We start from the raw sequence: 22,198 nt of genomic DNA, 5'->3' as shown, positions 1-22,198 counted from the left end.
AGCTGGTTGCAGGGAAGAGCTCACCACATCTCCCTGGAATGTGCGGAGATGACTGGGGAGTGGCTGGGGCCCAACCCTCCCCACAGAAGAACATCTTTCTGATCACTGCCGTCTGTGGTGGGGCCATTCAGACTCCAGGATTCCCAACTGGACTGCATCAATCCCTCATTTCATACGTGATCAGACAGAGGATCTTTGTGTTTATGCAATGGATGGGTGGTGGTGTGGCAAGGGCTGGGGCTTAGAGTGAGGCTGGTTCAAATGAGGTTCTGGTTCTGCCACTACTCAGAGATCAAGCTGGCCAACTTGATGCAAGTTACCTAACATCTTTGATTCTCAGTTTCCTCCTCCCTGAAATGAGGATAAGATTATCTACTTTATACTGTGTACATTACAAGGAGATCATGTTTCGATTAAAATAGGGAGTGTCATTTTCCTAATATTTGCTCTGATCCTTTTTTTTGGGTAGGGGGGACCGGTGAGGGGATGGAGTCTCACTCTGTTGCCCAGGCTGGAATGCAGTGGCAAAATCTTGGCTCACTGCGACCTCTGCCTCCCAGGTTCAAGCCATTTTTGCACTTCAGCCTCCTAAGTAGCTAGGATTACAGGTGCATGTCACCAAGACCCTGTCTCCAAACAAAAAAGAAAAGAAACCACTTTCTTGTTTTTTTTTTTTTTTGAGATGGTATCTTGATCTGTTGCCCAGGCTAGAGTGCAGTGGTGTAATCTTGGCTCACTGCAACCTCCGCCTCCTGGGTTGAATTGATTCTCCTACCTCAGCCTCCTGAGTAGCTGGGACTACAGGTGCATGCCACCTGTAGCTAATTTTTTTGTAGTTTTAGTAGAGATGGGGTTTCACCGTGTTAGCCAGGATGATCTCAATCTCCTGACCTAGTGATCTGCCTGCCTCAGCCTCCCAAAGTGCTGGGATTACAGGTGTGAGCCACTGTGCCTGGCCCTTTTTTTTTTTTGAGACAGAATTTTGCTCTTGTTGCCAGGCTATAGTTTGATGATGCAATCTCGGCTCACTGCAAGCGAGCCTCCCCAGTTCAAGAGATTCTCCTGCCTCAGCCTACCGAGTGGCTGGGATTACAGGCTGGCACAACCACGCCTGGCTAATTTTTGTATTTTTAGTAGAGACGGGGTTTCACTATGTTGCCCAGGCTGGTCTCAAACTTCTGGGCTCAAGTGATCCACCCGCCTCAGCCTCCCAAAGTGCTGGGATTACAGACGTGAGCCACCGTGCTTGGTCTTAAAACAATCCACTTTCTACACTTTCTAGCCTATTTAACAGCAAGCATAGAGGGGAAAAGCAGATTTCTTTTTTTACTTTTTTTTTTTTTTTTTTTTTAAGACGGGGTTTCACCATGTTGGTCAGGCTGGTCTTGAACTCCCAACCTCAGGTGATCTGCCTGCCTTGGCCTCCAAAGTGCTTGGATTACAAGCGTGAGCCACCACACCCGGCCGAAAAGCAGATTTCTTAACCAGTGTTTATGGTGGCTAAGGAGGGGAGACTGCTGTTCAGAATGAGAAGGGAATGGGACAACCCCTTATGTCAAAATATATATATATATATTGGCTGAGCGCGGTGGCTCACGCCTGTAATCCCAACACTTTGGGAGGCTGAGGCAGGCAGATCACCTAAGGTCAGGAATTTGAGACCAGCCTGACCAACATGGTGAAATCCCGTTTCTACTAAAAATACAAAAATTAGCCAGTTATAGTGGCCGGCTTGGGTAATCCCAGCTACTCAGGAGGCTGAGGCAGGAGAATCGCTTGAACCTGGAAGGCGGACATGAGCCAAGATCATGCCATCGCACTCCAGCCTGGGTGACAGAGTGAGACTCCATAAAAAAAAAAAATTGTATATATATATATATATGTAAGCTACCTAATGGGACAGTAATGTAAGGCTTATGCCGCCAAATGGAGAAACAAAGGGCTATTCTGGGTGTTGCTGGCCTCTTCCTGAAGACTGTGAGAGCAGCCTTTGGTAATTAATAGGGAAGAAGGATTATACAGGCCCTCCTTGGGTTAGCAAATTGCCAACCTGCAAGGATTTAAAAGGCAACATTGAGGGCAGCTGAATTCCTCCAGGCCTTTTCCACAAAGCATCTATTGTATTTCTTTCCCAGGGATTACTAATACAGGGATGTGTACCTAGTAACAGGGAGATTCACCCTTGACTCCATAAAAAAAGAGACTCCTGTTCTTTGGGTTTCACCTTTCTTCCCAGAGGGTGCTGTCTTTGAAACACTCCCACGCAGTCAGAGTTACAGAAAACTCCACAGGACACTGTCCTCACCCTTGCTTTTTTGTTGTTTTTGAGACAGGTTCTTGCCCTATCACCCAGGCTGGAGACCAGTGGCATGATTTTGGCTCGCTGCAACCCCTGTCTCCTGGGCTCAATGGATCCTCCACCTCAACGTCTCAAATAGCTGGAATCACAGGTGCACGCCACCACACCTGGCTTTTTTTTTTTTTTTTTTTGAGACAGTTTTGCTGTTGTTGCCCAGTCTGGAATGCAGTGGCACGATCTCCACTCATTGCAACCTCCGCCTCCTGGGTTCAAGCGATTCTCATGCCTCAGCCTCCCAAGTAGATGGGATTACAGGTGTGCACCACCATGCCCACCTAATTTTTGTATTTTTAGTAGAGATGGAGTTTTGCCATTTTGGCCAAGCTGGTCTTGAACTCCTGACCTCAGGTGAACCACCCGCCTCGGCCTCCCAAAGTGCTGGGGTTACAGGCTTGAGCCACCACACCTAGCCAATTTTTTATTTTTTATAGAGTTGGTTTTCACCATGTTGTCCAGGCTTGTCCCAAACCCTTGGGCCCAATCAGTTCTCCTATCTCTGTTTCCCAAATGCAGACACGAGGCCCCACACCCGAACTGCTTTTGGTCTGGTGTGCCAGTTCACACATGCCTGCAATAGCAACTGCGTTCTGAACTGCAAGGACGCATTTACTTGTCAGCACCTGAAACCTTCCTCCTCAGTTGAGTCCAATTATCAGCTTCACGTGCCATCTGCCAATCCAATGAAACTTGGCAAATACAAAGCTGTCCTTTTCCAGGTGACGCTCCCCACCTTCTTTTTCCTCCTCCATGTCATTAACAACTAAAAAGCACCTGCATGATCAGACCTGTGTATCCACCCATCATCAAATCCTACTCCTTTTTCGACATTGGGACCCTCCCGAGGCTGTCCCAGCTGCACATTTGCTAACACAGGGCCCTTGGCCCCTTGGCACTGGGCTCTGATCAGCCTTCAGGCCTCCACTCCAGGTGTCACTGCTCTGTCTCCCACGCTGGCCCTCTGTCTCAGAAGTGAATGTGCTGAGCGGGTCTTAGGGATTTATTAATAAGGCTCTTGGGGCCGGGTGCAGGGGCTCATGCCTGTGATCCCAACATTTCGGGAAGCCAAGACGGGAGCACCGCTTGAGCCTAGGAGTTTGAGACCAGCCTGGGCAACATGGCGAGACTCTGTCTCTATAAAAAATAAAAGTAAAATTAGCCAGGCATGGTGGTGCATGCCTATGGTCCCAGCTACTCAAAAGGCTGAAATGGGAGAATCATTTGAGCCTAGGAGGTCAAGGTTGCAGTGATATGTGATTCTGCCACTGCATTCCAGCTTGGGTGACAGAGCCAGACCCTGTCTCAAAATAATAATAGTAATGATCTTGGATTTTTAAGGGTACAGTTTTTCAGAGCCTTCTTTGCCCTAGGTCATCAAACTGTTCTTGCTTCCTTCCAAATGGCTAAGGCTTCTGAAAGATTGTGCTAACAAGAAACAACACATGAACTTGTCCAAAGAGCTTCCAAGCGGAATAGCAGAAAGCATTGGCTTTAACACACATAGCTTCAGGTCCTGGCCGTTGTGTGACCTCAGGCTAGCTACCTGCCTGACTCTCAGTTTCTTCATGCAGAAAGTGTGGGAGCCAATACCTACCTTCGTAGGCTGCTGTGGATTAGCACGATATCTGCACGTGACGACTGGCAGAGCACTTGCCCTGATCAGCGATAGCAATGTGTGCCCGCTACTCAGTCCCAGCCACATCCTGATTCTCCTGTTTTATGTCAAGTCCTTTCTTACTTAACATGTACCTTCCAGCACTAGAGCATCAGCTCCTTAATTCGGGGCCATATTTTGTCCTTGTATCCTCACTGCCTAGTGCAGGCCTGCGAAAAGCATCTGTAGAATTAATAAATGAATACATATATGCATTTTTTGCTATGGATTTAAACATTAATGTTTCTTTTTTTTTTTTTTTTTTTTTTGAGACGGAGTTTCACTCGTTACCCAGGCTGGAGTGCAATGGTGTGATCTCGGCTCACCGCAACCTCCGCCTCCTGGGTTCAGGCAATTCTCCTGCCTCAACCTCCCGAGTAGCTGGGATTACAGGCACACGCCACCACGCCCAGCTAATGTTTTGTATTTTTAGTAGAGACGGGGTTTCACCATGTTGACCAGGATGGTCTCGATCTCTTGACCTTGTGATCCACCCGCCTCGGCCTCCCAAAGTGCTGGGATTACAGGCTTGAGCCACCGCACCCGGCTAAACATTAATGTTTCATATGGAATTTTAGATTCAATAGTTGGAAAAATCCGGAGATGCTGTATGCCACAATGTTGGCATACAGGAAGTGGTTAATGAGGCAGTAGAGTATGTACGTAGTAACAGGAACATGTGTTTTCCATTCTCATTATTGTTTCAGAACCAGGTTCATAATGTAAGCCAAATGGAGTATGGTTAAGGGTTTTGGGTCTGCAGTCCACATAGGCTGAATTTCAGGTAGTTTCTGCAATTTATTAAGTGTGACCTTGGGCCAGTTACTTAATCTCTCTAAGCCTGTTCTGTCATCTACAAATGAAGATATTAATTGTACTACTTATAGCATATAAATGTTGAGACTTAAATACAATAATTTGTGATTCACACCTGTAATCTCAGCACTTTGGGAGACTGAGGCAGTTGGATCACTTGAGCCCAGGAGTTTGAGACTAGCCTGGGCAACATAGTGAAACTCTATCTCTACAAAAAATACAAAACTTAGTTGGGTGTGGTAGTGCACACCTGTAGTCAGTCCCATCTCCTAGGGAGGCTGATGTGGGAGGATGCTTGACCCTGCAAGGTAGAGGTTGCAGTGAGCTAAGATCACACCACTGCACTCCAGCCTGGGCCACAGAGCAAGACTCTGTCTCAAAAAAAAAAAAACAAAAACAAGAAACAACAACAAAAAAGTACAATAGTTCATGTAAAAATACTTGGTACAGGGCTCAGTGAAAAGTAAGGATTCCCATTGAATGTCCATTATTTTTAGTATAAAACACTTTTACTGGGCTGGGCGTGGTGGCTCACACCTGTAATCCCAGCACTTTGGGAGGCCGAGGTGGGTGGATCACCTGAGGTCAGGAGTTCAAGACCAGCCTGGCCATCATGATGAAACCCCATCTTAAAAACAAACAAACAACATTTTTACCTAAAGATTTTACAAGTGCCTGCTGTCTGTGGCTGTGTTTTTGTTTTAGAAAAAGGTTCTAAAGTTCAAGGACTCTCTCTGCTGGTTTCTCTCCATTTATCAAGCACTTGTAAGTCAAACACCCTGGTAGGTTTGGGAAACAGAAATAAAAGATGTATCCTGCCCTTAAGGAGTTACAACCTCTGGGGAGAAAAACAGTGTCTATTTACAAAATGGTATGGCTAGGGCCATGAAGAGATAATCATTGGTTCTCGGAGTCAAAAAAATTGATATCTGACTTGCTGGGGACTGGGGGTGGGAAACAGAAGGCTGGTATGAGCCTTGAAGGTGTGAAGCCTTGAAGCTAACCAGAAGAGAAATGGAGAAAGGAGTTTACACAGAAGGGAGAACTCATGCAAAGCTACTGAATGATTTCTCAGGACTTTTTGTTTGAGATGGGGGTCTCGCTCTGTCACCCAGGCTGGAGTGTAATGGTGTGCGATTTCAGTACACTACAACCCCCGCCTCCTGGGTTGAAGAAGAGAAACTCCTACCTCAGCCTCCTGAGTAGCTTAGGACCACTGACACACACAACACCAGGCCCGGCTAATTTTGGACTTTTTTTGAGATGGAATTGCCTTGTCGCCCAGACTGCAGTGCAGTGGCACCATATTGGCTCACTGCAACCTCTGCCTCCCAGGTTCAAGTGATTTTCCTGCCTCAGCCTCCCCAGTAGCTGGGATTACAGGCACACACCACCACACCCAGCTAATTTTTTTTTTATCTTTAGTAGAGATGGGGTTTCACCATGTTGGCCAGGCTGGTCTCGAACTCCTGACCTCAGGTGATTTACCCGCCTCGGTCTCCCAAAGTGCTGGGACTACAGGCGTGAGCCACCTCGTGCCCAGCAGACTGAGATTCTGGGGCCCAGCCTTCTTATTGCCCAGACTGGTAGATATCCTAAAGAATGGATTGAGAGCCCGGCACGGTGGCTCACACCTGTAATCCCAGCACTTTGGGAGGCTGAGGTGGGCAGATCACCTGAGGTCAGGAGTTTGAGACCAGCCTGACCAATATGGTGAAACCCCAACTTTATAAAAAAAAAAAGAATGGATTGAGTTGGCAGATGGGAGGAGTCAGAATAGCTGGGTTGCCTGCTATGAAGACTGAAACTTCCATTCAGGAAAGTGGTAATGTAATTGGAGACTGCAGTTTTAGAGAGAAATGACAACCCACTCTTGAACATCCAGCAGGTAGTTAAGAGGTCTGAGCTGACAGATTTGGAGGTTTTCAGCATTTGCATGGCAGCTGTAGCCATTGGCTAGAGTTCTATAGGCAAGAGGAATTGAGCATTTGGTGGGAGTACAAGATCTCTTTACGATCTAGCATCAAATCCAGGGGTATGTTTTGCAGGTACTTTTTTTAGTGACTAAGTGTGAACTGTAAACATGGTTCCACTGTCACTCTTTGTTCTTTGAGCAACAGATTAGAGGATACTAGGAATTTTCCTAGGCAAGAGGGTCAGGAAGTGAAAGCAAAGTATTTTGGGGATGAAAGTAGGTCTGTGAGGCAGGCTTGGCAGACCCACAGAGGATCGTACTCTTCACCTCAACAGTCTTGGTGTTGTTTTATTCTTTATGAAACTGCAATACAGCCAACATATTTTTATTTTTATAGATGGCGTATTTGTCACCCAAGCTGGAGTGTAGTAGCGTGATCATGGCTCATTGCAGCCTCAACCTCAGCCTCCCAAGTAGCTGAGACTACAGGTACACACCACCACACCACTCTGTTTTGTTTTTTTTAAAGATGGCGGCCAGGCAGAGTGGCTCACACCTGTAATCCCAGCCCTTTGGGAGCCTGAGACAGGCAGATCACTTGAGGTCAGGAGTTTGAGACCAGCCTGGCCAACATGGTAAAACCCTGTCTCTATCTCTACTGAAAAAAATTAAAAAATTATCTTGAGTATGGTTGTGCACACCTGTGATCCCGGCTACTCGGGCGGCTGAGGCAGGACAATTACTTGAACCCAGGAGGTGGAGGTTGTGGTGAGCCAAGATCATGCCATTGCACTCCAGCCTGGGCAACAGAGCAAGACTTCGCATCTCAAAAAAAAAAAAAAAAAAAAAAAAAAAGAAAGAAAGAAAGAAAATATGGGTCTCACTATGTTGCCCAGGCTGGTCTCAACTCCTGGTCTCAAGTGATCCTCCTGCCTCAGCTTTCCAAAGTATGGAATTACAGATGTGAACCACCACACCCAGCTGCTGACATATTTTTAAAACAATTCACATTACACTAAATTTATTCAGGTGACATATTTCAGGTAAGCAAGACTGCTGATGTAACAGACCATGCTACCAGCTACTTGAGACCAACAATCTACCATCAGACCACAGCCAGTTCCCACCACAGTAAAATAACTATGAAAGTCTTCGTCAATTGAGCACTTTCTAATGTGAGAATCAACACATCTGAAAAATGAAGTTGAATGTTGGACATGATTAAATTTGGTAAGTACTTTATTTATGAGTAAGGCTGTACAGGATTCAGCAGTGTCTAATTCAGGTCCCATATGTAACAGTTTTTAAATGAGCAATTCAGCTTACAGTGAAATACATTTTCATCTCAACCTTTTATGCTATATCACAATTTGGGCTTTTTAAAAAATTATTTTTGAGACGAAATTTTGAAGTAAGTTCCCCCAGTACCCAGGTTACCATATTATATAGTATAAAGATAGCAAAATACAAAAATGTAACAAATACTAATACATTGTGATTAATGGCTGTTTATTAGCTTTTCAATAAGTTTTTACTATAAAGCAAAACTTTATAGTGAAAGTAATAAACTAGAAACAGCTTTTTGTTTTTTATATTTTTATTTATTTTTGAGACAGGGTCTTGTTCTGTCACCCAGGCTGGAGTGTAGTGGCATAATCTTGGCTCACTGCAGCCTCCACGTCCTGGGTTCAAGCAATTCTCCTACCTCAGCCTCCCGTGTAGCTGGGATTACAGGCATATCCCACTAAGCCCGGCTAATCTTTGCATTTTTAGTAGAGACAGGGTTTCACCATGCTGGCCAGGCTGGTCTTGAATTCCTGACTTCAGGTGATCCACCTACCTCAGCCCCGCAAAGTGCTGGGATTACAGGCATAAGCCACCATGCCCAGCAAAATAGCTTTTTAAAAGCTTTTAAAATGATATGTTTATAAAATGACAGACATGAGCAAAACATCCTCAATGACGATAATACACAAGTCACAAGTTTCCTGTGAGGGAAGCTGAGCAGTACAGAGCCAGGCTGTTTAAAATCCAGATTCACTTCTTGATACCACCAAGCTTACTCTGAAATTTTGCCAGGGGAGCTTCTAAGCATCACTGGTCTCAAGTTTAATAATGCAAACATTCCATCTGAAGTTTTGGAGAGGACTCCCTTTGGCACTAATGATATTTACTCCAGCACCATCTCCCCTTTTTGTTGCCTCTTCATTCTTGAGTAGGGACTTATTGTATCATCCATCACAAAATCATACAGTACTTTTATCCAGGAGTTGTAGTGGGGGAGGTTGTCATAGTATTCAGCTGCTATTTTCCTCACCTAGAAGAGAAAAAAATACAGCAAGATGAAAAGTGAGTGTTACTGGGTCTTTCAAAGATAACTGCTGAATGGTTGATACAAATAGTGAGAAGGGAAACCATGAGACCTGCCTCCCTCTTCCCGCTTAAAAAAATAAAAGCAGCCAAGGCAGCTGAGGCAATTCTAAACAAAAAGCAGTCTACATTTCAGCAGTTGAATACACTCAACTCTCTAGGACTCTTTCCCATCACTTTCCAAGGAACTAAATGTCTGGTTTATTTGTAAACACATGCAATTAGATTAACTTGATATTATTAAATAATGTACTGCATGGACAGCACTGTAGAATAAAAAGGTAACAGCTGGTTCCTGCCATCCAGGAACTTAAAAATACTAATAAATTGTGACATGCTAATTACATAGAAATTAAGAAAGCACTTGGCTGGGCCTGGTGGCTCACCTGTAATCCCAGAACTTTGGGAAGCTGAGGCAGATGGATCACCTGAGGTCAGAAGTTCAAGATCAGCCTGACCAATATGGTAAAACCTCATCTCTACTAAAAATACAAAAAAATTATCTGGGCATGGTGGCTCGCATCCGTAGTCTCAGCAACAACTTGAGAGGCTGAGACAGGAGAACTGCTTGAACCCAGGAGTTGGAGGTTGCAGTGAGCCAAGATTGCGCCACAGCACTCCAGCCTGAGCGACAGAGTGACTACATCTCAAAATAAAAAACAAAACAAAACAAAAAAAACCAAAAACAACAACAAAAAAACACTTTTCAAGTGTGCAGTTCTGCCATCTTGAATTAAAAATGTCTTTACAGAAAATCTGGCTGGGCACAGTGGCTCATATCTATAATCCCAGCATTTTAGAAGGCAGGAGAATCACCTGAGCCCAGGAATTTGAGACCAGCCTGGGCAACACAGGGAAACCCATTTTTTTTTTTTTTTTTTTTGAGACAGAATTTCATTCTGTTACCCAGGCTGGAGTGCAGTGGCCCGATCTCAGCTCACTGCAACTTCTGTTGCCTGGGTTCACGCGATTCTCCCATCTCAGCCTCCCAAGTAGCTGGGACTGCAGGTGCATGACACCATTCCCAGCTAATTTTTTTGTATTTTTAGTAGAGATGGGATTTCACTATGTTGGTTGGCCAGGCTGGTCTCAAACTCCTGACCTCAGATGATCCACTCACCTGGGCCTCCCAAAGCGCTGGGATTACATCAGGAAACACCATGTCTATAAAAACTTTAAAAAAATTTAAAAAGACAATCTGGAGGATTAAAAGAAACTTTTGCTCTGTCACCCAGGCTGGAGTGCAGTGGCACAGTCTCAGCTCACTGTAACCTCCACCTCCCATGTTCAAGCAATTCCCCTGCCTCAGCCTCCTGAGTAGCTGGGACTATAGGCATGCACCACCATGCCCAGCTAAAAAGATATTTAAAAAAAAAATTAGCCTGTCATGGCATGTGCCTGTAATCCTAGCTACTTGGGAGGCTGAGGCAGGAGGATCACTTGAGTCCAGGAGTTCGAGACCAGCCTGAGGACATAGCAAGACTCTGCCTCTACAAAAAATTAAAAATTAGCTAGGTGTGGTGGCACATGCCTATTGTCCTGCCTACTCAGGATGCTGAGGTGGGAGGGTCGCTTGAACCCAGAAGCTGAGGCTGCAGTGAGTTATTGCACCACTGCACTCTACCCTAGGTGATAGGGCAAGACCCTGTCTCTAAAAAAAGTTTAAAAATAAAAATAAATAAAATTTAAAAAGGACCTAAGAGTGAACCCTTTGTAGAATTAGGCTGGAAGATGCAGTATTTACATTCTTGCTATTTTTTTTTTTTTTTACGAGCAGCTTGGACTGACAAAATGCTAGCCTGGCCAACATGGCGAAGCCCTGTCTCTAGTAAAAATACAACAATTAGTGGGGCATGGTGGCGTGTGCCCGTAATCCCAGCTACTTCGGAAGCCGAGGCATGAGAATCACTTGAACCAGGGAGGTGGAGATTACAGTGAGCAGAGATTGCGCCACTGCACTCCAGCCTGGGTGACTGAGCAAGACTCCATCTCGAAAAAAAAAAAAAAAAATAGAATATGTATCAAACTCTTTACTTACCAGTGGAAGGTTTTTTCCAGGAATGTTGGGGAAGTCATGATGTTCATTATGATAACCCACATTGAAGGTAAGTAAATTCAGAGGCCCATAATATGAGTAAGTTTCATGACCCTTTAAGAACATGTAATGCTCAGCTATAAAATGTCCAGAAATTGGGTGCAAACCCAGGCCAAGTAAAGATGCTGCCAACATGTAGACTAAGGATTTAATTCCCAAAAAGTAATAAATTAAAATGTCGAAAGTGACCTGGGCCACGGTATTGATAACTTCCAGATAAGTAAGTGGCTTGGGGTTGATGAACAGAGGTCTAAATGCATAAAAGAGAGGCTGAAGAATAACCCAAATAAACTTTCTGAAAGTGGTACAGAAGAACCAGCCCTCAAAATCAGTAGGAATATCTACATCGACGCCATCAGCTCCAAGGTACCGATGATGATCCATGTGATACCTCTTAAAGGAAATCGAATATGGAATCCCAATAGGAAGATTAGCAAACATTCCAAACCAGCGATTCCACATTGCTTTGCGGTTGCCAAAGGCAGAATTGTGGGCAATCTCATGAATAGCCAGAGTCATTGAGTGGTTAATGCAACTGCCAAATGCATAGGCCCAAAATATGACCCATTTCCAGTCCAAGTCTTTTACTAAGTAAAATGCAGCCAACTGGGTGAGAACCATCATAATTATAATCCATATCAAATTGGGATCAGGTTTCATCAAGGACTTTATCTCTGGATACTTTGCTGTAAAGAAAAAACAAACAAAATTAGGAACTAAAAGTACGAAATAGTTTGGCAATTATAATTAACACCAATTAAACAATTTTTTTCTGTAAATCAATATTCCCTCTACTAGAGACTGTAGTGAATATTTACTAACAACAGCAAAGGATTCTAATAGTAAAGTTACAAAATATCATGTCACAAGAATCTGAGAATTTATGCAAGAAAAACTGGCCTCAAACTTTAAAAGTTCCACGTGTTTTGTATTAAAACGTGTTATTTCTGTGTTTAGACAGAGGTACAGCATTCTTACCTTATATAAAACAATTAAATTAACACATCTGACAAAGGGTAGAATATAATAGACATTTTGTAGTTACCCTAATATCATGAAACTGGTATTCACATTTCTCTCAGACAAATCAACATGCTCCAAGTAATTCTGTACTGAACTTTCCCAAAGTTGTAACAGTACATAAAAATCAATACTAGAGGGTGCCAATATAATCAGGGAAAGAATAGTCTTTTCAATAAATGGTGCTAGAATGACTTGCTACCAAAATGCAAAAGAATGGATTTGAACCCCTTCCTTACACCATATACAAAAATGAACTTGGATCACAGATCCAAATTTATAAGAAAACTATAAAACTCTTATAAGAAAACATAGGAATAAATCTTCATGGCCTTTGTGGTTTCTTAAATACTATAACAAGAAAAAGTGACAAAAGAAAACAGAAATTGGATTGCATCAAAAACTTTTCTGTTGCAAATGATACTGTCAAGAAAGTGAATGAAAAGATAACACACAGAAGGGGGGTTATGCTTGCAAATCATATATCTCATAAGGGACCTATATCCAGAATATATGCAGAACTCTTACAACTAATAATCCAATTAAAAAATGGGCAAAGGATCTGAACAGACATTTCTCCAAAAGACATGGAAATGAAAGATGCTCAACATCATTAGTCATTAGGAAAGTGTAAACTGAAACCATAGACACCACTTCATATTTACTAGGATGACCATAACACAAAAAGGTAGGTAAAAACAAGGATCTGAAGAAATTAGGACCCTCACATTTTGCTGGTGGGAATGTAAAATGGTGCGGCTGCTTTGGAAAACAGTAGAGCAGTTCCTCGAAATGTTAAACACCTGGTATATCCATATAAAGATATATTACTCAGCCACAGAAAGGAATGATACACTGGCACATACTACATGAATGAACCTTAAAATATTTAGAGACAGGATCTACCTCTGTCACTCAGGCTGGAGTATAGTGGTACCATCACAGCTCACTACAGCCTCAAACTCCTGGACTCAAGTGATCCTCTCGCCTCAGTCACCCTAGTAGCTGGAACTACAGAAGCATGCCACTGTGCCCAGCTAAAATATTATGCTAATGGCTGGGTGCAGTGGCTCACACCTTTAATGCCAGCACTTTAAGAGGCCAGGGCAGGGGGATCACTTGAACCCAAGAGCTCAAGATCAGCCGGGGCAACATAACAGGACCCTGTCTCTCTTAAAAAAAAAAAAAAAAAAAAGGAATTAAAAAAATGTATATTATGCTAAGTGAAAGAATCCAGTCATAAGAGATCAGGTATATAATTTCATGTATATGGAATGTCCAGAATAAGCAAATCTACAGACCACAAAGTAGATTAGTGGTTACCTAGGACTGCTAGGTAGAAGCAGGGGATATGAAGGATTGCTAATGGGCATAGGGTTTCTTTGTGATGGTGAAATGTTCTAAAGTTATATGGTGGTGACAGCTACACAACTCTGTGAATATACTAAAAAAAACACTGAACTGTACACTTTAAATGAATAAATCATGATTATGTGAATTATCATCTCAATAAAGCTACTGGCCAGGTGCCATGGCTCACATCATTAATCCCAGCACTTTGGGAGGCTGAGGCACAAAGACTGCCTGAGGCCCAGTGTTCAAGACCAGCCTGGGCAACAGAGACTCTATCTCTACCAAAAATTAAAAAATTGGCCAGGTAAGGTGGCGTAAACCTATAGTCCTAGCTACTTGACAGGCTGAGGCAGGCACATCACTTGAGCCCAAGAATTTGAGCCTACAGTGAGCCTTGATCACACTGCTGCACTGTAGCCTGGGCAACAGAGTGAGACCATGTCCCAAAAAATAAAACATCAAAAACAAACAAACTCTATCACTGTGAAAGTACAGCAGTGAAGGAGGCATTTCTTGTGATTTATTCTTATTTGACCCACTAATAATGGTCTGGTCTCTAGCCCTCATTAATTTCTTTCCTTTTTTTAACTCTTTTTGAGATGGAGTCTCACTCTGTCACCCAGACTGGAGTGCAGTGGTGCGATCTCAGCTCACCACAACCTCCACCTTCCGGGTTCAAGCAATTCTCCTGCTTCGGCCTTCCCGGTAGCTGGTACTACAGGTGTGCATCACCATTCCCAGCTAATTTTTGTTTTTGTTTTTTTTTTTTTTGAGATGGAGTTTCGCTCTTGTTACCCAGGCTGGAGTGCAATGGCGCGATCTCAGCTCACCGCAACCTCCGCCTCCTGGGTTCAGGCAATTCTCCTGCCTCAGCCTCCTGAGTAGCTGGGATTACAGGCATGCACCACCATGCCCAGCTAATGTTTTGTATTTTTAGTAGAGACGGGGTTTCACTATGTTGACCAGGATGGTCTCGATCTCTTGACCTTGTGATCCACCCGCCTTGGCCTCCCAAAGTGCTGGGATTACAGGCTTGAGCCACCGCGCCCGGCCTAATTTTTGTATTTTTACTAGAGACAGGGTTTCACCATTTTGGTCAGGCTTGTCTTTAACTCCTGACCACAGGTGCCCTGCCCACCTTGGTCTCCCAAAGTGCTGGGATTACAATTGTGAGCCACTGAACCTGGCCCGCCCTCATTAATTTCAAACAGATGCCTTATAAATGAACTTTTAATGTGAACTCTTTTTTTTTTTTTTTTTTGAGACGGAGTTTCGCTCTTGTTACCCAGGCTGGAGTGCAATGGCGCGATCTCGGCTCACCGCAACCTCCGCCTCCTGGGTTCAGGCAATTCTCCTGCCTCAGCCTCCCGAGTAGCTGGGATTACAGGCACATGCCACCATGCCCAGCTGAATTTTTGTATTTTTAGTAGAGACGGGGTTTCACCATGCTGACCAGGATGGTCTCGATCTCTTGACCTCGTGATCCACCCGCCTCGGCCTCCCAAAGTGCTGGGATTACAGGTGTGAGCCACCGCGCCCGGCCTTAATGTGAACTCTTAATGTAAACCTAAAATGTACAAATATTGGTTGTTCTATCAGGCCCCTTCCCTCACCAACCCCTGCCTCCCAAAAAAACTGAACACTTTCAGAATGATCTCTTATCATTTGAGTATAATTTAAAGAAATCTAAAGATTCTTATCTTTCTACATGTTATTCCACCTCCCACCCTGAAACAGAACACTGGGCAGTATTTATACCTGCACGGAAAATGTTATGTTTCCATTGAGAAATATGTAGCCCTTTTACTTTCCAAGTGAAATGGTTCAGTGATAGTTTGTGGGGAATAAAGTCTCAGTGTGAGATAAGTATCAATCAGCACCTTCTTACTTCCTTCATCATCATTTTTTTTTTTGGAGACAGTCACCCAGGCTGGAATGCAGTAGGGCAATCACAGCTCACTGCAGCCTCTCCCTCCCCAGCTCAAGGATCCTCCCACCTCAGCCTTTGAGTAGCTGGGACCACAGGCACATGCCACTATGCCCCGCTAATTAAAAAAAAATTTTTTTTGTACAGATGGGGTTTCACCATGTTGCCCAGGTTGGTCTTGAATTCCTGAGTTCAAGTGATCCTCTTGCCTCAGCCTTCTGAGTAGCGGGATACAAGTGTGCACCACCACACATGGCTAATTTTTAAATTTTTTGTGGAGATGGGGCTGGTCTGAACTGGCCTCAAGCAATCTTCCTGTGTCAGCTTCCCAAAGAGCTGGGATTACAGGCATGAGCAACCACACCTGTTCTGATTTTCAGAGTATTAAATAGCTCAGTTTCAGTATTCCAGAGTTGGTTTCCACACAGGTAGGACACCAGATTATTCCTATGTAACATGTAGATAAGGTATTGATAAAATGTATCATATGTGGCTGGGCAGGGTGGCTCATGCCTGTAATCCCAGCACTTTGAGAGGCCAAGGTGGGTCAATCCATCTGAGAATCAGGAGTTCGAGATCAGCCTGGCCAACATGGCAAAACCCTGTCTCTACTAAAAAATAAAAAACATTAGCCAGGCATGGTGGTGGGCATCCTGTAATCCCAGTTACTCGGGGGGCTGGGGCAGGGAGAACTGCTTGAACCCGGGAGGTGGAGGTTGTGTTGAGCTGACACTGGGCCACTGCTCTCCAGCCTGGGCGATAGAGCAAGACTCCATCTCCAAAAAAAATTACAAGTATCATATGCTATTTCATATCAAATATGTGTAAGTGATTTGCCAAACAAATTAAGGAAGGCAGTGCACTACTGGCAGGCTGAGGTATGCGGATCGCTTGAGCCCAGGCTGTAGCGATCATCATGCCTGTGAACAGCCACTGCACTCCAGCCTGGGCAACATAGCAAGACCCTGTCTCTAAAGGGAGTGTAGGGGAGGAGAGGGGAGGAGGAAGGAAAGGAGGGAATTCAAGAGCCCAAAGTCACCGGGTGCAGTGGCTCACATCTTTATAATCCCAGCACTTTGCGACGCTGAAGGGGGCAGACTGCTTGAGCCCAGGAGTTCAAGAGCAGCCTGGGCAACACTGGGAAATCCGTCTCTACAAAAAACAAAAAACAAAAAAAACAAAAATCCACCTCCTTGTGGTCCCAGCTACTCCCTTTTTCTTTTTACTGGGGAAATGAAAGTTGAGAAGAAAACCTAAGGAAATACTGTATATGAGGAAAAAAATTCTCATGTTCAACTCACCAACCATTTGTTTCCTCAGTTTAAATTTTTTAAATTTTGTGTGTGTGTGAATGGGGGGGGTTCTCACTATGTTACTCAGGATGGTCTTGAACTCCCGGGCTTAAGTGATCATCCTGCCTTGGCCTCCCGAAGTGCTGGGAGTACAGGCCTGAGCTACCGTACCCAGTTCCATTTCCTCAATTTTTGAAGAAACAGCAGAGGTTAAAAAGCACATGCTTGGCTAGGGGCGGTGGCTCACGCCTATAATCCCAGCACTTTGGGAGGCCAAGGCGGGCAGATCACCTGAGGTCAGGAGTTCGAGACCAGCCTGGCTAATATGGCTAATATGACCTACCAAAAAAAAAAAAAACTTAGCCAGTCATGATGGTGCGCCCCTGTAATCCCAGCTACTTGGGAGGCTGACGCAGGAAAATTGCTTGAACCAGGGAGGTGGAGATTGTAGTGAGCTGAGATCCCGCCACTGTACTCCAGCCTAGGCGACAGAGCAACACTCCGTTTTAATTTATTTATATATTTTTTAAAGACAGGGTTTCACCGTGTTGGCCAGGCTGGTCTTGAACTCCTAACCTCAAGTGATCCACCCGCCTCAGCCTCCCAAAGTGCTGAAATTACAGGCATAAGCCACCACGCCCGGCAAACACTGTCTTTAAAAAAAAAAACACAAAAAACAACAACAACAAAAAACGGGCAGGTAACCTTTAGGCAAACTAATGCGCATTAGAATCCCTCTAGCATTTAGTCAAGCGTTCTTATTTCATCTTCTAAAACAGCGATAATACATACCAACCTAGTAGAATTACCAGAAGAATGAAACTGGGTAATACTTATAGAAGAGCATTCCACACAATCCCTAGCAGATCATTAGGAATAGCCTGGGAGAGATGACCGTTCTCGAAGTAACACAGAAGGCCCGAATCCTCTGGAGAGTTAAGTGCTCTAAATAAGCTATCAGGGGACCAGCAGGCAGGCCACACCACACATTTTCCCTGTTTGGCAAGTCTTTCATTTTCAGTCTTTTCATCCACAAAACCGAGATGGATGAAAAATATCTACGAATCTGCAGTTTTTACGTCCCAGGATCGTCGTGAGGATCAATTGAACAAGCGGCGTGAACCGACCAGGGCCCATCCAGTCTGGGAATCCCGGGGCGGGGTGGGGGGGGGGAAGGGTTGCGGGGGGCGCCGGCCTCCTCCCAGGGCCTGAGGCCGGCACTGCGGCCGTCCCCGCCAGGACTGCCAGCCGGCGCCCGACCCCGAGAGCAGGGCTCGCGAGTAGGCCCCGGGATGCCCAGGACCACACCCTACCTCGCACTCGGGCAGCCGCGGCGCCGGCATCCGCTCGCCCCGGCCCGCTCGGGAGGAGAGGGAGAAGGGACAGGAAGGGGCGCCCACCCGAGGGCACAGGAATCTTCCAGTGACAGGATCTACCCAAGGGTGGCGCAACCAGGGGCACCTTTCACCCCAAGCGGCCGGCGTGGGCCTGGCGGGGACTCCCGCGCTCGGGGATGCGCCTGCGCCTCTTCGCGGAAGGGCAGGAGCTGCGCGCCCCTAGAGACCTGTCCCTCCCCCGCGCCTCGCCCAGGCCTCTGCCGCGAGGACACGCAGGCTGGCGGCCCGAAAGGCGGCGGGACGTTGCGGGGAGCGAGCTAACGGGCCTCCGGCGCCCACGTTCGCGCAGGGCCCGCGCGGGAAGAGCGCGCCCCGGCGCCGGGAGGCCGCGCACACACATAACGGGGCGCCCGCTGGCCCTCACCCAGGATCTCCCGGCGCCGGTCGGCGTGGGGCTGGTCGGTGTAGACCCACTCGAAGTCTTCCCGCGAGACGCGGCTCCCCATGGCGGCGGCGGTGGCTCGCAGACCCGCTCTCGGCTCTGGTTCCCGGCCCGCTCCTTCGAGGTGGCTGCGGCTCCCTAACTCGAGTGGTGTCGGCTGGCGGCGGCGGAGCGCTGAGGAGACGGAGGCGGGGGCGGAGTCCCGAGGCCCCGCCCCTCCCGGCCCGCCCGCCTCGCTGGGTGGAGGGCGCGTGGCGCTCCCCCGCCCCGGTGCGGGCCGACTCTCATCAGCGCTTCTGAGACGCTGGGTTCTGAGGTTCGGTGACTCGGCCACCAGCTCGGATGCCGCGTTCTTGCGAGAGCCCGCCGCTGCGGTCTGCTTCACCGGAGCCGGGAGAAGATGAAAAAGGAAGGAAAGGCCCCAAGTGAGATAAGCCGCCGCCTCAGCGCCTCCGCGAGCGGAGCACCCGGCACGGCTGCCAAGTCACACGGAGTCTGGAGGCGTGAGGGCCATTCTTAAATGGCAGCTGGCCTAAGTTTTGTTTAATTTTTAAAAGCAAATTAGTCATTGAGTCATTTTTCGCTGCCTTCTGGAAATAATACCTCAGGGAAAAAATGCAGAGTGTGTGACAAGAGCTAATCAAGTAAAAAGAAAACACCATTTTTAAGAGTGGGAGATGATATGGGATTTGTTGTTGTGCTTGACTTATTCTAGTGTGACCAGTTAAGAGATGATTGCTCAACCTTGCATCTGTCTGTCGCGTAAGTCAACCACAACCTCTTCCTGAAAGAAAGGTTTTGAAACGTGTTTTGTTTCAACATTAGTTACCACACGTACATCAAAAGAGCAACTTAAATATTATAAAAAGAAGATAACCAAATCAGGTGTGCCTCCTAATCAACGAACATGCTGTGCAAGCACACAGGCCATGCACACACAGAAATCTGATCAAGCCCCTAGAGCTGACAGCCAATTTGTAGAAAGTAGAAAGGACATTTGGCCAGGTGCGGTGGCTCACACCTGTAATCCCAGCACTCTGGAAGGCCAAGGAGGGTGGATAACCTGATGTCAGGAGTTCAAGACCAGCCTGACCAGCATGGTGAAACCCCGTCTCTACTAAAAATACAAAAATTAGCTGGGCAAGGTGTTGAACGCCTGTAATCCCAGCTACTCAGGAGGCTGAAGCAGAAGAATAGCTTGAACCCGGGAGGCAGAGGATGCAGTGAGTGAGATCACGCCACTGCACTCCAGCCTGGGTTACAGACCAAGACTCTGTCTTAAGAAAAAACAAAACAAAGAAAAGAAAAAATAGAAAGGACAGAGAAACGTGTTAAACTAGGCCATGGGGATGAAACTAGCAAGATCCAACTCTGGGAGACTATATAGGACAATGTCTGGGTTCTCTAATAAATAAAATTCAAGGAAAAAAGAGCAGAAAGCTATAGATTAAAAGGAGTTTAAAAGACACACCAACCAACTGCAATGTGTTGACCTTATTTAGATTCTGATTGAAATAGTCAAAGTTTAAAAACATTGACATGAAATAATTGAACTCAAGTATCAATTGGATATGTGATATTAAAAAATATAAATTTCTTTTTTTTAAGATGGAGTTTCGCTTTTGTTGCTCAGGCTGGAGTACAATGGCGCGATCTTGGCTCATCACTGCAACCTCTGCCTCCTGGGTTCAAGCAATTCTCCTGCCTCAGCCTCCCGAGTAGCTGGGATTACAGGCATGTGCCAGCACACTCTGCTAATTTTGTATTTTTAGTAGAGACAGGGATTTTCCATGTTGGGCAGGTTGGTCTTGAACTCTGGACCTCAGGTGATCTGCCAGCCTCGGTCTCCCAAAGTGCTGGGATTACAGGCATGAGCCACCTTGCCTTGTCAGGAATTATCAATTTCTTAAGTGTAATAATAGTATTATGGTTATAGTGGTTTTGTTTTTTTTTTGAGACAGTCTTGCTTTGTTGCCTAGGCCGGAGTGTAGTGGTGGCCTCATGTCTCACTTCAGCCTTGACCTGGGTTTAAGCCATCATCCCACCTCAGCCTTCTGAGGAGCTAGGATCGCAGGTGTGTACCACCACGCCTGGAAGCCTTTTTGAATTTTTGGTAGAGATGGGGCCTCACTTTGTTGCCCAAGCTGGTCTCGAACTCTTGGGCTCAAGTGATCTCAAAGTATTGGGATCACAGGCATGAGCTACCGCATCCGGCCCCAGGAGACTTAATAAATTCCTAAGACCTGCTCAGCACATTCACTTCTGAGACAGAAGGCCAGCGTGGCTGAGGTGCCTAACGAGGAGGCTCTGAGAGCAGAGGGGAGACAGAGCAGTGACACCTGGAGTGGAGGCCCGAAGGCTGATCAGGGCCCAGTGCCAAGGGGCCAAGGGCCCTGTGTTAGCAAATGTGCAGCTGGGATAGCCTCGGGAGGGTCCCAATGTCGAAAAAGGAGTAGGATTTGATGATGGGTGGATACACAGGTCTGATCATGCAGGTGCTTTTTAGTTGTTAATGACATGGAGGAGGAAAAAGAAGGTGGGGAGCGTCACCTGGAAAAGGACAGCGTTGTATTTGCCAAGTTTCATTGGATTGGCAGATGGCACGTGAAGCTGATAATTGGACTCAACTGAGGAGGAAGGTTTCAGGTGCTGACAAGTAAATGCGTCCTTGCAGTTCAGAACGCAGTTGCTATTGCAGGCATGTGTGAACTGGCACACCAGACCAAAAGCAGGCCAGGTGCTGGAGCTCACGTCAGTAGTCTCAGCACTTGGGGAGGCCAAGGTAGGAGGATCGCTTGAGGGCAGGAGTTTGGGACAAGCCTGGGCAACACAGCGAAACCCCACTGCTACAAAAAACACAAAAATTAGCTCGGCGTGCTGGCCCATGCCTGTGGTCCCAACTACTGGTGAGGCTGAGGTGGGAAAATTGCTTGAGCCTAGGAGGTTGAGGTTTCAGTGAGCCAAGATTGTGGCACTGCACTCCAGCTTGTGTGACAGAGTGAGACTTTGTCTTGAAAAAATTTAAAATATAAATAAATAAAAGAAAAAAAACAAACAAAAATGCAGAGTTTGAAAAAATGTGGATTTGGACATACTTTTTTTTTTTTTTTGAGATGGAGTTACGCTCTGTCACCCAGTCTGGAGTGCAGTATCTTGATCTCAGCTCACTGCAGCCTCTGCCTCCCAGGTTCAAATGATTCTCCTGCTTCACCCTCATGAGTAGCTGAGATTACAGGTGTGCACCACCATGCCCAGCTAATTTTTGTATTTTTAGTAGAGACAGGGTTTCACTAGGTTGGCCAGGCTGGTCTCGAACTCCTGACCTCAAGTGATCTGCCCACCTCAGCCTCCCAAAGTACTGGGATTACACGCATGAGCCTCCATGCCCAGCCTGGACATTATATTTTTTAAAAAAGACTTTACAATTCATTTAATAGCAACTGATAATCATGAAATTTTATTTTTACCTTCTTTAAGTAAAAGTCTGCAAATTATCAGTGATCTTTTGTGAAAGTTATTACATTAATTGTACTGCCATTTTTCTTAAGGTTGACTAAAGATAACCTAGCATCACAGCCATTACATAATCACACAAAATGATCATATAATAAATCGGACCTG

General features: G+C 45.8%; 1 protein-coding gene across 1 annotated transcript; it reads right to left on the bottom strand.

The window, feature by feature from the left end:
- Positions 1-7,962: 7,962 nt before the first annotated feature.
- Positions 7,963-18,798, bottom strand: DEGS1 (delta 4-desaturase, sphingolipid 1). The gene is made up of 3 exons (XM_032289371.1): positions 18,560-18,798; positions 11,150-11,892; positions 7,963-9,058 (listed from the first exon to the last, which is right to left on the bottom strand). The coding sequence occupies exons 1-3, from the start codon at positions 18,639-18,641 to the stop codon at positions 8,912-8,914; spliced, it is 972 nt and encodes a 323-aa protein (XP_032145262.1). The 5' UTR covers positions 18,642-18,798; the 3' UTR covers positions 7,963-8,911.
- Positions 18,799-22,198: the final 3,400 nt, after the last annotated feature.

This window comes from Sapajus apella, unplaced genomic scaffold (genome assembly GCF_009761245.1).
Source record: "Sapajus apella isolate SASKATOON/1434 unplaced genomic scaffold, GSC_monkey_1.0 scaffold22, whole genome shotgun sequence".
NCBI lineage: Eukaryota > Metazoa > Chordata > Mammalia > Primates > Cebidae > Sapajus > Sapajus apella.
The sequence above is the reverse complement of the archived record's forward strand: the minus strand, read 5'-3'. Positions and strand labels throughout refer to the sequence as shown.

Excerpts from the sequence above, each read along its gene's own strand:
- DEGS1 (XM_032289371.1), bottom strand. The coding sequence starts at position 18,641 with ATGGGGAGCCGCGTCTCGCGGGAAGACTTCGAGTGGGTCTACACCGAC. Across the intron at positions 11,893-18,559 it reads CCGGCGCCGGGAGATCCTGG|CAAAGTATCCAGAGATAAAG; the intron begins GTGAGGGCCAGC and ends TTTTCTTTACAG. Across the intron at positions 9,059-11,149 it reads CTGGAAAAAACCTTCCACTG|GTGAGGAAAATAGCAGCTGA; the intron begins GTAAGTAAAGAG and ends TTTCTCTTCTAG.